At 35.7% G+C, this 15,200-nt stretch overlaps 1 protein-coding gene across 6 annotated transcripts in view; it reads right to left on the bottom strand.

Moving 5' to 3' along the window:
- LOC109079283 (cytosolic acyl coenzyme A thioester hydrolase-like) overlaps positions 1-12,739 on the bottom strand; it is a 79,352-nt gene extending 66,613 nt beyond the window's left edge. For 2 of the 6 annotated variants that reach the window (XM_042762909.1, XM_042762910.1), the window contains exons 1-3: positions 12,506-12,739; positions 6,185-6,302; positions 5,460-5,616 (exon numbers count right to left, since the gene is read on the bottom strand). In XM_042762909.1, coding sequence (XP_042618843.1) covers positions 5,460-5,616; positions 6,185-6,302; positions 12,506-12,699 — 469 coding nt within the window. In that variant the 5' untranslated portion in view covers positions 12,700-12,739. Of the gene's footprint in view, positions 1-5,459; positions 5,617-6,184; positions 6,303-7,556; positions 7,704-11,505; positions 11,669-11,694; positions 11,883-12,505 lie in introns of those variants that run through there. The other 4 variants (XM_042762913.1, XM_042762914.1, XM_042762911.1 and 1 more) reach the window with 3 other exon arrangements.
- Between the last annotated feature and the right edge of the window lie 2,461 nt (positions 12,740-15,200).

Below are 15,200 nucleotides of genomic sequence, written 5' to 3'. Positions count from 1 at the left end.
ACCTACATGAAGTATGCAGAACGGTGGCATATGCCTACTATACATTTGACAAAATGAGGTGCATTCAGTCAATATATATCGATGAATATTTTAGAAAGTGAGTTTCTTTATTGGCTGACTCTAGTGTGACTCTAAAAGTATGGCAGCATTTCAATGCCATTAATAACCGAGCGAACAACTGATGATTGCGCGTGCGGTAAATCACCTTCGCGAGATGAAAACAAAATTGCAGGAAACCGGAGCCCGCAAGCTCATTTCAAACTCTTGCGCGTGCGTGACATGTCCTCTGCACGCAATACAAGCCCTCACGCACGCATGATCATTCCCCAGCTCCTCGCACTCCATCTTCTCACCTGCTCTCTCGAACACTTTTATTTTTGTCAGTCGTGGGGCGGGGCTTGCTGTTTTAATTGTTATCTCATATGTCATTGGTTATTCCCCTCTTCCTGAAGTCATTATTGGACGCCTGTTATAAGATGATTAATAATTCACTTGACACATGGCTTCATCAGTGGACCAGATACATTTGAGTTATCATTTCATTTGCTTGTTTTATTCATTTTTGTCTTTATTTAATGTAATTCAAAGAATTGTTCATAGAGTAGATCTTTTCCAGATACTTCATTAACAGGAAGTCTTCTGATTATTAGTGATTGCAGTCTCTCTATATATATGTGTATATATATATATATATATAGAGAGAGAGAGAGAGAGAGAGAGAGAGAGAGAGAGAGCTAAAGGAATGACAGTAAAGTGTTTAAAAAGTGTTTTATCTTTAATCTTGTAAATAGATACATCGTAATATTTGAAGGTTTAGTCTGTGTTCCTATAAAACACAGGTTTCATCATGTTTGCATTTGATTTATTAGTGTTACTATTGTTGCAGTGTTACTATTCATCTACTATCAAGATCAGTCTTGTAATACTTTCAATCCCAATGTATTTACTTATGTTATATATTATATATATATATATATATATATATATATATATATATATATATATATATATATATATATATTCCTTTTAAAGTATAGTATATCCTTAATAATGATAACTATTTTATTAGTATACTTCTTTTTCACAAGAGATATGTAGTTTTTCCAATGTTGACTTTGTCGGTCTAATTACTGACTGGTTCTTCTAAAGTCAAATGTGTAATTAAAGATATTTATCTGCAACATGGTTTTGTTAAAATAAATACTATTTAAGCTAATCAAAAAATGTAGTGGTTGTTGTTTAGCATATTGCTATGTTGGGGAAAAATTAGGCAACAGAATTAATCTGGCAAAACCTTCGATTTAAAAAAATCTGTAACATTTAAATATATTATTATTATAAAACTGTAAAAGGATTAGGGAGCTCTTTAGGGATAATGTTAGTGTTTGGGTTGGAATTTATTTCCTACAGTATTTATAATTAGCTTTATTTATAATTAACATCACTACACAAGTGGGAAAATATAAAACATACATATCAAGTCTAATATCTGTCGTCTTAGACAGCTAGACTACGTGCATTCATTCTAATGTGATTTTGCATCTGTATAAGTGCATGTGTAGATGGCTACCCTGCCGATGCAATCATCACAGCCCCTGCATTCAGAGGCAGGAGACCCCTGAGGAGTGTGAGCGAGACGAGGCTGACAAGATTGGCCCTGACTGTCTATGCATGTGTAACCCAAGAGAAGAGTCATGTGATGGCCTAGCCTGAGTTCACACATGTATATAAACAGCCACAATTGCATACACAGCCTTTAAACGTGTGTCAGACCTGGAAACAAAGGTTTATCGAAAGTTTTTTTGTTTTTTTTTGCCAGAACCTTGCTTCTTTGCTGTATGCTGATGTTACGGAAAGGATTTGTGATGCTGAAGACTATGTATCATATATGTATGGGACAAAAACTATATTTTGCAAAAAGTAAGCATGATATAACTGTTTACAGAGTAGACTGCTTTCCTATCCAGGTATGGCTCTGCAACTGCTGCCTGTGTTTGTGGCGCGTGACGTTAAGTTAACATGACAGAAGCACATAAAGTCTGCCCCCATTCTACGCGGCTCCCCGCGGCTCAGCACGAGCCTTTAAAGGGGCAGAGCCGCCTTAAAACAGGGCAATGACTGGTTAACATGCAGTGTGTGATAATGAAACATTGATTATGTGGACTGATGCTTATATCGGATGAAGCGCATTCATGATGCTTATGCACCTAATAATCAGTTCTTCTTCTACAGAAGTGCTTGTCTAATAATAGCTATTCCTTCTGAAAGTATAATGCAGTAAGACACACAGTCAAATATTTTATAATACACTATACAGGTGTAACCTATAACAGGTTAGTACTACAATGTATTATAACTGAATTTATAATTTATGAAAATATATAATGCATTACAATGTGTAAAGGTATAATAAATTAAGGTGTTCTGAACATTCAGTGAAGTGTTACTACTTAATCCAACCATGCCTGGATACATAAAGTTCACTTACATCAATCCCTGTGTGCTATATAGCAAATCTCAACTGCTTGATTGTTATATCTTTAAAAAAACACAAACTATATTATTCCCCAGTTATATATGAAAAGAAGGATATACATATATATCAATCTACTTTACCTGCGTACATACAGTATACTCACATAAAACAGTCTCTAATGCGTGATTGTTTATATTAAAGTGTTATTCCACAGCTCTGTATATAAAGTTGGATATATATTATATCCAACTTTATTCACACGGATACAGTAGACTCATATAAAGGGCAATAAAAAAAATATGTAACACTTTACAACTAGGTTCCAACATTAGTTAACCACATTAGTTAACATAAACAATGAAAAACACAATCAAGCTTTGTATCTATTAATGTTATTTAATGGACTAAAAATAGACAGTTGTATTTTTAACTAACTTTATTTTAATTATCGGTTTTATTTTTAAATTAGCTGTATTGTTAATTAACGTTAACAAAAATGTATAAATACTGTAACAAATTGTATTGCTCAATGTTAGTTAATGCATTAAATATAGTTAACAAATGGAACCTTATTGTAAAGTGTTACGAATCAATTTTATATTGCATATCTCAACTGCTTGATTGCATGTATTGTTGCAAAGTGTAATAACTATATTATCGTCAAGCTCCAAACTGTTAAATGCAACAATAAGGCGTGAAGATATTGAGATATTATAAACATTGATTTTCTGTAATGCAATGAGTGTTGTTGAAAGTACAACTGAACAAAGAAGAAATATTAATTAAATTATTTAAAAATTGTTGCAATAGCTTTTAATATGTTTAAATAAAAAGCTGTATTAAAATACTGAAAATCTAATACTATTCAAAATAATAAAATAAAAATACAACGATGATAATGAGAATTTACTGAGAAATTTGCTTAATTGTGATTAAAAACTACTACAAAGATACAAAATAAATAAATCAATAAATAATGGTCCTTAAAATTAGGATTATTGTGTTACAGTATGTGAGCTTGATCCAAGGGTCTTTTAGACTTTGTATTTTGAATAAAAGTCTTTAAAATAAAGGCAATGATCTCCATTTTTTTTTTTTTTTTTTTTTTTTTTGCATTAAGGTGATGAGAAAAAAAAAATCTAATAATTAATTGTGATTTGTCAGTAATTGGGGAACAAAATAATATTCATATAATTAGATTTCACTGAAATGCTTTAATGTAATATTATTTCTTTCTTTTGATTTTGGAGTGAAATATGAACCATGACATGTTCTTTTACAGGTATTCTTTGATTCATTGCAAGTGATCAAATGTGGCCACTCCTAAGCGGAGGGAGTCCAGAGGTGTCTTTCTTTGTAGCGACTTCTGCAGTCACTTCCTCCACTACTACTGACTGGGTACTTCGCCCACGCCAAGCTGGATTGCTTTTTGCCACATGACAACCCTGTTGCTGTGGTAACAACATGTTCCTTGGGGACAGTGCATTTGTTTTAGCCGTACAGTTTCTTCTTCTCTTGTATTGCTTTTTTGTTTTTGATACACTATCCCTCAGATGAGCAAATCTTAAGGTGATTATGTCTGTTTTCTATGATAAAGCAACATATTTCTCTATATGAGTCTTAAGTTAGACACATCATATTCAGTAGTAGAGTAGTTTTATTGAGCTATAGCTCCATCTTGAGATGAGATCTGAGAAAGAGGGATAATGTAGCTGTTGTTTAAATAAACTGACTACTGATAAACTACCTAACTCATATGAATACGGCAAAGCGCTTAAAGTTTTCAGTCGAGTCAAGTCTCTTTTGTTTATATAGCGCTTTATACAATACAGATTGCATCAAAGCAGCTTTATAGTGTTAAACAGGAAAAAAATGCTGTAGGATATATGGCCAATTTTGAAATGACCTATAAATTCTTACTTCTGAAGTTAATGTGAGACAGCAATTGAAGCTCATTTTACTTTGATAATGTGATAGGCCACAGAATGTGGGTTCGAGTCTCAGGCTGGCAATACCATGACTGTGGTGCCCTTGAGCAAGGCACCGAATCACCAACTGGTCCCCGGGCGCCGCGGCATAAATGGCTGCCCACTGCTCCGGGTGTGTGTTCACGGTGTGTGTGTGTGTGTGTTCACTGCTGTGTGTGTGCACTTTGGATGGGTTAAATGCAGAGCACCATGGGTCACCATACTTGGCTGTATGTCACGTCACTGTCACTTTCACATTGCCATTCATGTTTGTCACTATCCCAAACCACAATGAACTTTGACACAGAACTCTTCAATAGTAAACGCGGACCTTTAACCCAGAAAAATGAATGTACACAATGACATCTGTTCACACCTGTTTTAACCAGCTTCAATGGAATCTCAATTATTCATGCAATCTGATGCCAGATACAATCTTTTGATTCACAATTCATGAAGAAGTTATCGTGCAGTTATCATTATAAACAAAATTCCTTGCATTTTGTGCCATGATCTTTTTTTAGTTTTGAGGTTTCTCATTTAGAGTCTCATGTTCTTGTTTAGTTGAATCTATTGTGGTTTGTTACACAGTAATTGTGGATTACATAGTTATTTTTATGAAAAGATAAAAAATACATAAATGTATTTTTATGATGACTTAGAGTAACAGTGTTGAAGATGCATAATGTCAGGTTTTATGTAAATCATACTAAATGCCACTGGACCTCGCACATCTCATAACGATTGTGGCCTGCCAGTTTTGATTAAGCAAAAACTGTGAATGAGGCATGAGAGCTGTGGCTGAGGGGAATATTTTTAATGAGTAATAACTATGTGTGCTCCACACATGATCCTAATATGACTTCTAAAGACTAAAAATAAAGTGCATTTATCATATGTTTAAGAGCTTGACAGCCTCTGTTCACTATAAGGCTCCTTGTATGGAAAACTGCAGCACTGAACATGGAAACCATTAAACAATTCCATTAAACAATCCTTTATAACCATTCACTGACCTGTGACTATGTTCTCTGAAAGAACATTGACCTGCACCTCGACCGAGTGTTTGGAGGTATAGGTAATCTCAGCACTGACGTGGGCCACTTCACCGATGAACATTGGGTGTAGGAAGTCTGTGCGCTCCACCCGAGCCAGAGCAGCCACACAGCGATCCTATTCACCAAAAGAAATTCTTATTTAATTGCATTTTACAAATTACTAATATACCAGGATACTACAGTACAACTCAGTAGCTGTGTGTCATACATTTGTACTGTGTACAACATGCTACATATTTGACTTTGTAGTGCCCTCTACTGTCTACAGCAGACAATAGCCCCTTTTAAGCAGAAGACATGACTCAGGGTCAATATATATATATAGATATATATATATATATATATATATATATATATATATTTATATATATATATATAGATATATATATATATATACACACTGTATATACTTAAAGGTTTAAGTATTCTAAGCATTTATACTACTGTGACAAACACTGTATAAACTCAGTACCATTTAAATAAAACAAAGTTCATTTTTGACAGGTTGGCTGACTTTCATCTATCATTTATCAAATCAATCAGAATGTTCAGTTACATCTTTATCATGTTCATCTGTTCTAGCAAAACACATCACACTAATATAAAAAATGGTGGTTCCAATGTTAAAAGCCTTGCACATTGCTCCTATGACGTAAGACTAAAGGGCAGGGAGAAAAACGCACCCCGGTTTGAGTATTGCAGTGGCGTGTGCCAATGATGCATCCTGCTTCCTCAATCATCTTCAGGATAGTGCCACCATGAACATTGCCAACAATGTTGGCATCATCAGGACGCATGATCCTGAAATATTAAAGAAAAAAAAACATTTGCATATAATTTCCAGGTTTTATAGGGATGCACAATACAGTATATTTATAACCATATTCAATATTGCCCATATAGACGGATATTTTGTATATTGTAAATCCCTACATTATACATTTTTGGCTTTCATCTTTCTCACCTATGATAAACAACTGTAACAAATCAAGTGCTTACAAATAACAATAATATTACATTTATCTTGATATCTTCCGAGAACTTTGATATACATAGGTCACACTGACCCAAATCCCAGGCTACAAGTTCCATATATTGTCAACCAGTGTTGGGCAGTAACATGTTACTGTAATTTGATTACTTTTTTAGTAATGGAGTAATCTAATGCGTTATAATTTTCAAAATAGTAGTTACAAGCTGACAGAATGCAGTGTTTTATAATCTAGAGATTGTAAAAAGGATGTAGCACACGCACTGTCGAGTCAAGTGCCAGTGGATTAGAGACCTGCTCCCGCTAAACTCTGCAGGAGAGTGGATCTCGAGGTCCAGATTTGAGGATCCCTGGGCTATAGGGGTAACACTTTTTTGCAGCGTTGAGCAATGCAGTGCTGAAATTTGCGTGCTCACAAATCCTCTTATTATAACACACAGAATTGTAGACATTATGAAAGATTGATTATGCATATATTTATTGTGTTATAACAGAGATTTGTGAGATTGCGATGAACTGAGATGTCTTTTAGAGATACTGAATGCAGCACATTTTCAGAGTAACTTGCCCAACACTGTTGTCAACTGACTATTAGAATTACTATCATATTGTGAAGTGACTATAAGGATTACCACAGCCAGTAATAATATTTCTATTAGTTCACATCCTTAAACATGATAGGTAATCTAGCAATACTGGATTTTTTGCTGTTTGTATCACTCTGCTTTTCATTGTAATGGCGTCATAAAAGACAACAACCACAAATACACATGATGACACAACATAAGTTAACACAAAAACAGACATGATTACATACACAACCAGTTTGGTGAGAAATTTTTAACAGCCAAAACATTATCCTGTTGTAACAAAAAACTTCTTAAATGAAACAACACACTAAAGTTATGATACTCATTCACTGAATTCTTTTGTTGAACATTCAAATCCATTTCAAATACAATGTTACAAATACACAAATCTTAAGTTTGGAAGAGTCTCTATGTCTTGAAAAGTATGAAATGATGTGTCTGTCTAGAGGAGTATGATGAAGTAGTCAACTCTACCTGCTGAGCTCATAATGAGACGCCATGACTTCTTAAAAGTTAGACGACAGTCTTGAGAAGTTCCCACCACAACAGTGACCGTATCAGTGAGTGTAACATTTCTTTAGTTCATTTCCTCTGTCAGTGCACACACATCGTTTATGACATCATCATCTTCACCACTAGTGTGACTCAGACTCCACCCACCTTCATTCAAATGTTGTGGGCCTTCAGTAGACTCACAGAGCTTGTTAAGGATCTAAGGATTCTTCATAGCAAACTATGTGTGTGTTGCTTCAAGAGAGCAACCCAGCAGTTGTGTTGTTTTACTTTCTTTTATATAATAAAGTTTTACTTAAATTTTATAATTTATTCTTAATTTATTATCATTTAATCATTTTATTATTCCATTTAATCATATAAACATTTAAGCCATTTATATACTAATTTTATTAATTCATTGATTGGTCATTTATATTTAGGCGACTATAGCCCCTATTGCGTTTGTATGTGTTCTTTATTATTATTCTTCCCCAATGGGAGTCTATGGCAGCCCTATGAAGGGAATAAAGGATAATTATCCAATTTGGCACACTTGTAGTGATGGTAATGAATAGTGATCTGACCAACTTTGGGGTCTCTAGGACAAATTCTATAGCACCAACGTCAGTTCAAAAATTCCCTTTTCAAACGGTTATAACTTTTGAATCCTTTGTTCTAGAAAACATTTATGTGATGATCTTTGGACTGAACTGCACAGAATTTTAATATTCATCTTTGTTTAAAAGGTATGATGTTGTGAACTTGATGTTGACCCAAAATTGGTTCAGAGGCTGTATCTCAGCCAAACTTTCATTAATCGAAACAAAACTTGATACACTTTATCAACACCATGACCTGAGGGTTCATGCTAAATTTGGCATTGCACCACCTAATGTTCCAGAGATATAAATACTTTGGCAAAAAAATGCTCATAACTTTTGAAAACATTGTCCAAATGTATGCCTGTTCACCATATTAAAGTAAATACTAAAGTAAAAAGTAAAAATGTTTTTTTGCTACTCCATCTACAAATGATGTCCAATTTTGTCCAAAATCGGGTCAGATGATCTTTGGATCGAGCCTCACAGAAATGACTGAACAAATTATTTTTGATATTCGCTACAGCTCCCGAGAAATCCTTCTCCAAAGTAGACTGTGCCTGTGTTTGTTGACTTATGCTAGTTAGCTTAGCATGCTAACTGGTTACCATTCTTTCTAATGTAGCTCTTCAGCTATCAAGCTAACCATAAGCTACGTTAGCCCTAAGTTTGCTTTGCATGCTTATCTGGTTAACGTGCTAAGGAACTTTTTTTGTGAGCTCATTATCACACTGAAACCTCTCCTCAGCAGTCTGGTGAATGTGCATGAGTGACTAGCTCAATGTGTTACAACATTTGTCCCAAATGCTAGATGTTGTGGGTTTGAAACTCAGTGTGACACATGCCCAGACCGCAAGAGGTACTGTGGCATGAAATGATGCAGAAGTTGCTTTCTGTTGCAGGAATTGTGCCTTTCCAAGAATGATCTCATTAAATATGACACGCAGTGCATTTATGTACAAATTCATCATTTTAAATTGATTCTCAGTTGAACCTCTGAACTTCAGCATCTGTGTGAACATCCATGATCCCAGTGGCGCCACAAGATGTGCGACAAGCACTTGACCTGCAATTGTGGGTTTGATTCTCGTGTGGTGCAACTTTATAAAATTGTGTGTAATGGTGTGTTGTTTTGATTACTTTTATCCTGACCAGAAGTGTACTAAATAATCTTTATTCCTCTTGGAAATAAATGTTTTTATTCATGCAATGTTCATTTTCATTTGAGTTCATTACGTATAATTCTGAACCAGCTGTTTTTCATGTTCATTCAATTTCTGCTGTTTTTGCTCTTCCTGCTCTGCGCTGGCCCTGTATCACTGCTTGAAGCTATATTGTATTATTCTTTTATTATTATTATTATTATTCCATTGTTCCGTGGTTTCAAGGGCTTTTCATCTTTATGAATAATAGATAAGAAAATGTCCCCATTTTAAGTTTTTTTACGTCACAGGACATTGTTGTGAAGCATTTCATTTCCATTGCTACTGCTTGTAGTATAACAGTATAATAAAATATTGTGGTATAATAAGTCTGAGCATCGAAACACGCAACTAAGAGTTTTCAATAAATTCTACTCATTTTTATTATTATTACTTTGTCTGCTGCTTCTGCTCTTCTCTGGGTTTGCTTAGTCAACTTCTTGGTTGATAGATGACTGTTAATACAGTTCTGGGTACCAGACAAAACACTGGTTTTGGGTTTTGGGTATTCGACGACTTTGCTGACTACTTGTTCTGTTACCAGAAAAAATATATATTTTCTGACAGGATCTGGCATCCGGGTCTAACGAACATCATAACAATTTATTCAAAGTTACCAAAAGGGTGAGAAAGATCACTGTCAGGTTTCTGTTTTCTGATTGCATCAAACCGTGAGTTTATCATTAACAGGAAAACAAGATCTCTCTCTCCCTTCTCTATTCATTACACTCAAACCTTTACCTGGGAGGAAAACAAACAAACTGTTTTTAATAACTTTTCTAATCATGAGATAATTTGCAGTGAAGATGGTGGATAGGACTTTGCGCTTTTGAATATTGAGAAATTAATAATTGTATGAATGTAATGAAAAGTTTAAAAAGTGTCAAAGCATCAAAGATTGAGTTGCTGTTGAGTCTCTATGCCATACTGTTAATTATCTTATTGAAAATCCGTAACTATAAGTCACATTGCATTAAAAAAGTTTTGTATTCAGTTTCTGCTTTAGTTCACTCAAATAGTTAAAAGACATACAGTATATCCAATGTGTAATGTAATTTGATACATTGTGTTTTTAATCACTAATCGCTACTTTAAATTGCATCTTTCAAAAAAAAAAAAAAGATCCTACCTGAGAATATGATGATAATGACGGATGCATCTGACCTCTCTCAGAAACAAAACGCCATTCTCAATAAAATTTATCATAATGTCCTTTTTGCAACTAGACAGTACCAAAGTGACCCAATTTGTTAAGCAACAACAAAATAGATCTCGCAAAAAAAGTGGTTCACCCTGGCTGCAAAGTAACCAGGTAAATTTGGCTACCTCTTAGTAAATTTGGTATCTGCGCAACAATAACATGTGAATATAATGTGTGTGGCTACACTGACTGTGTCCGGTCACTATTTGTTGCCAAGTATGAGGGAAAATGCAGTACTGAGCCATATAAATCATTAAAATAAAAGCCACACACATGAGTTTTTCTAACAGTCTATAACAATATTTGTTGATTTTATCTTAAGAACACAATCCAAAGACAAACACAAAAGCATTATAAGAAAACTTATGCCATATCAGACTCAATGTGGTCAGAGGAGAAAATGCAGTAAAATGTGTTAATGCAACAGTACAGTGAAATATTCATTTCTTTGTACAAGTCAGGAAATACAGAAATTTTCTCATATGCTCATATGGCTCAATCTAGGCTTGAAAATCCAGCAGTCTGTTACACTTTGTGTAAAGCATGTTCTCGCCATTAAGGCAAAGCAAGAACTATTTACACTTGCTTACAATGAGAGGACAAAACGCTTTCTTTCACCACATTATAAGCATATGGAAATAGTTGTGGTAGATTAAGTCATTTACCAGAAATGACGACTGTCAGTTTACAAGAATGTAACCAGACAACTATTTTAGTGGGATGTGGGGGCCCGAAACGTTCAAAAGGACTACGGTTTTCGTACAAGTAAAAAAATAAAAAAAAATAAAAAATCCTCTATTTTAGATCTCTGAACAGCTGTACTATGTAAAACGTACCAATTAAGTAACTATTGAAGTATCTCTGTGTTATTGTTAGCGTTCATACCGATGCTGAAGTATAGTTGGTGTTAGTTTGTCACGTGATACCTGATAATTTTCTCAGCGCTGATCAGGATGGACCAATCACAGTCGCTTGGCCTCATTAAATCAAGGTATGTTGTAGAAATGATCATTGCGGATTTTCATTTATAAATCAGGTACCAGTCACCGGAATCAACTCAGTTGAACGACTGTACGTTTTAGCATTAGAATGTTTCCAGCAGATAAAGAACAGACCTCGATGTAGTAACGTTATTCCGAGTTCTGGCCACCCAGGTTTGTTTCCACAGATGGTGGAGGAGTTTGTTCGGTCTCAGCGCCATTAGCAAGTAACGTGCAGGTCTGCAGATTTACAGAAACACACCGGGACATAAACTCTGACAAAAGTCTTACGAAAGTTGCACGTGGTTAATTCGATGGCTGTACCACTTACAAGCACAAGAGGGCAGCCGCTTGAGCGTCGCGTGACAAGAGCATTCTGTACCACAGTCTGAGTATTGGCTAACCGGCTAACCACTGTCAGGCTTTTTAACGTTCAATTCTGAAACAAAGGGAGTAACGTTAACTTTACATACGAGCGCCAAAATGCATGCAAAGAAAATAGCACGCACGATACCCATTTCGATTCATTTTCTGCTTTTATTCACCCGGTTATGTCAGGATCTGACCGAATATATTTGCTATACCGCGCGTAACTCCTCTATATGTCTTGAATATATCATTTCTGTCCCGACGACCGAGATAACCTTGTGTTCCGGTCAGTGCTCTACATCAGCATCACTGTTGAGGTCACCACATACGGCATGACCGGTGTGACAAAAAAAAAATGCACCAGCATCCGAACCTTATTCGAGTCATTTGAAATGAACAAAAGTAACATCCTCGCGTATTTCGTTTATTTTAAAAACGCATTAGTGACGTCCGGAAGGGATCTTTGTTCTATTTGTGGAGCAGGCTTCAGATTATAGGGCCGCTTCATATCGGACGTAAACTAAGATCCGGTCTCTGAGACCTTAGATTAGGTCAGATCTACATAAGAGAGTCATACCTGCATATCTGGATGGATGGTGTCGCTTGTGCATTTGAAATGGACATCTTGAGTTTGCGTCGCGGCTCGTCTTTAACCCCAGATCCGCGTGTCGTAATGAAATGGACTGAGTCAGGCGGAGCTGCAGGTTTGGAGGGTAGATCGATTGGATAGACTGCTTCTAGTACTGTGGTAAAAGACGTGGTGAAAATCATACACCGATTCTGCTGTTAATCATTTAAAAAAAAAGGACGCGAATCGGTTATCCATTCATATAAGCTGATGTTGATAGTTTACTTCCGTTTATTAACAGAAGTAGGTTACACATGGCGATAGCCATAAACTGTTCTTGGGATGTTTTCTATAAAACAAAGAAACTTTTTATTTAAAAAAATAATAATAATAGTAGTAATAAAAACAACAACAACTGCCGTTTCTATATTGTAGACTTTAGTCGTTGGGTTTGACATGTTAATCAATAGTTGAAATTGGTTAAATCATCTGCACACTTCACTCGTTCAATTCACGCTGTAACTATAAACCACCGAGAGGTGGCAGCAGAGACCGGGTTTTCCTGCAAGCGTTCATTTTAACAGGACTACAGAGGACGCTTTGAAGTTGAAACAGCTGTCACTGATTATGTTTGCATTAATTTATTTAGCAGCCGCTTTTTTTTCCCTAAACGTACCTCACTGTGCTTTAAACGTACAGGCCGACTGTTTTTATCATCAGGCTTATTCACTCACATCCCCTGTGTTTATAGGCCTATGAATATGTCGTCATTTGCGCACCCAGATCCATGTCGTTGTTATATTAAATCGGCGTTTCTGCATTGTGTATGTGCATTGTGCAATATTTCCATTTGTTCAGAGAGAATGAAGATATTAGCCTGTACAGATAATATTTTGATATCTATATTTCATTTTAACTTTAACTGAGCCATATAAATGTTGATCTTTGAAATAACAGATATTAAACTATCATAAAATAAAATAATGTAAGGACTTGTCACCATCCTACATTTTAAAGGGCTTTTATTATATTTATTAGTAGTAGTATAGACCTCTTTAGATACTGAACATCCTAACCCACAGTTTCACAGATAAGCCTTAATCCTAGTCCGAGACTAAAAATGCATGTCTGGGCTGTTTTATCTGTAAGAAACTTGCACTGACTGATCTTAAAATATGTCAGTGCCATTGTTTTGTCTCAAGATGCACACTAATAATGTTATTTATAAGGCGCATTTATAAAAGACACCTAAATGTCCTAATTGAACTATGGCCTAATCCTGGTTTAACCTAAACCCTGTCTGTGAAACCAGGCCTTAATGTTTTCAAAAACAAGAAAACATTTTGTTTCTATAACTTGTTGTAGGATCACTATCATGATAAACAATGAAACACTTCTCACTTGTCTGGCATTTTGCTTTTATCAAACCCATGATGACGGGAAATGGGTTTCAATAAAGACACTAGAGTATCATTGGTTAACCTGGTTTTAACCTGTGGTCAAAAATGATATTGTACAGAATTGTGATCTTTCAGTCTTCAGTATGATTCAAACTATTAAAGTTTCAGAGAGTGTATAATTCTCTACACTGTCATTGTATGTAGCATTAAGATTTATTTTGGTAAGTTAAGTCAAGTCAGCTTTATTTGTATAGCGCTTTTAACAATACAGATTGTGTCAAACCAACTCTACAGCATTAATTAGGAAAACAGTGTGTCAATAATGCAAAATTACAATAGTAAACACTCATTTTTCAGTCGAAGGCAGTTCATCATTGATTTCGGTAATGTCATCATCCAGCTCAGTTCAGTTTCAATAGTATCTGTGCAAATCAACTCAACGATATCTCAATAAATGAAGTGTCTCCAACTATGCAAGCCAGAGGCGACAGCGGCAAGGAACCCAAACTCCATCGGTGACAAAATGGAGAAAAAACCTTGGGGTGAAACCAGGCTCAGTCCATCGGTGACAAGGGAGGGGTTAGTTCTCCTCTGACCAGACAAAACCAGCAGTTCAATTCCAGGCTGCAGCAAAGTCACATTGTGCAGAAGAATCATCTGTTTCCTGTGGTCTTGTCCCAGTGGTCGTCTAGGAGACAAGGTCTTTACAGGGGATCTGTCTCTGCGGCTCATCTAGTTGTCCTGGTCTCCGCTGACTTTCGGGGCTGTAGAGGTCCTCTCTAGGTGCTGATCCACCATCTGATCTGGATATGTACTGGATCCGGGTGACTGCAGTGACCATCTGATCTGGAAACATACTGGATCTGGTGGCTACAGTGACCTCAGAATAAGAGACAAACAGACTAATATTAGCGTAAATGCCATTCTTCTAACGATGTAGCAAGAACATTGGGTATTATGGGAAGTGTTCCCGGTTCCGATTGACCTAATTAATGCAGCCTAAAAATCCTTTAACGGATTTGAATATTAGAAATGTGTTAGTGTGTTAGCCAGGTTAAAGAGATGAAACTAGATTTAAACTGCAAGAGTGTGTCTGCCTCCTGAACAATGTCAGGTAGGTTATTCCAGAGTTTTGGGGCTAAATAGGAAAAAGATCTGCTGCCCACAGTTGACTTTGATATTCTAGGTATTATCAAATTGCCAGAGTTTTGAGAACGCAGCGGACGTGGAGGACTATAATGTAACAAGAGCTCTTTCAAATACTGAGGTGCTAAACCATTCAGGGCTTTATAAGTAATAATCAA

This window comes from Cyprinus carpio, chromosome A8 (assembly GCF_018340385.1).
Source record: "Cyprinus carpio isolate SPL01 chromosome A8, ASM1834038v1, whole genome shotgun sequence".
Taxonomy (NCBI): Eukaryota; Metazoa; Chordata; class Actinopteri; order Cypriniformes; family Cyprinidae; genus Cyprinus; species Cyprinus carpio.
This window is presented reverse-complemented; position numbering and strand designations above follow the sequence as displayed.